Here is a 306-nt window from a genome sequence, read left to right on the forward strand (position 1 = left end):
TTCTGTCTCCTTTTCTGTCTCCTTTTCTGTCTCCTTTTCTGTCTCCTTTTCTGTCTCCTTTTCTGTTTCTTTATCTGTCTCCTTTTCTGTCTCCTTTTCTGTCTCCTTTTCTGTCTCTTTGTCTGTCTCCTTTTCTGTCTCTTTGTCTGTCTCTTTGTCTGTTTCTTTCTCTGTTTCTTTTTCTCTCTCTTCTGTCTCCTTATCTGTTTCTTTGTCTGTCTCTTTCTCTGTCTCTTCCTTTGTTTCTTTATCTGTCTCCTTTTCTGTCTCCTTTTCTGTCTCCTTTTCTGTCTCCTTTTCTGTCTC

At 39.2% G+C, this 306-nt stretch overlaps 1 protein-coding gene across 1 annotated transcript in view; it reads right to left on the bottom strand.

Moving 5' to 3' along the window:
- Positions 1-306, bottom strand: part of EMH_0021560 (uncharacterized protein) — a gene marked incomplete at both ends in the record, with an annotated part of 5,259 nt that overhangs the window by 4,063 nt on the left and 890 nt on the right. Inside the window, one exon of the mRNA XM_013501797.1 lies at positions 1-299. Coding sequence (XP_013357251.1) covers positions 1-299 — 299 coding nt within the window. The remainder of the gene's footprint in view (positions 300-306) is intronic.

Source organism: Eimeria mitis, genomic scaffold (assembly GCF_000499745.2).
Source record: "Eimeria mitis Houghton genomic scaffold, Emh_scaff762, whole genome shotgun sequence".
Taxonomy (NCBI): domain Eukaryota; phylum Apicomplexa; class Conoidasida; order Eucoccidiorida; family Eimeriidae; genus Eimeria; species Eimeria mitis.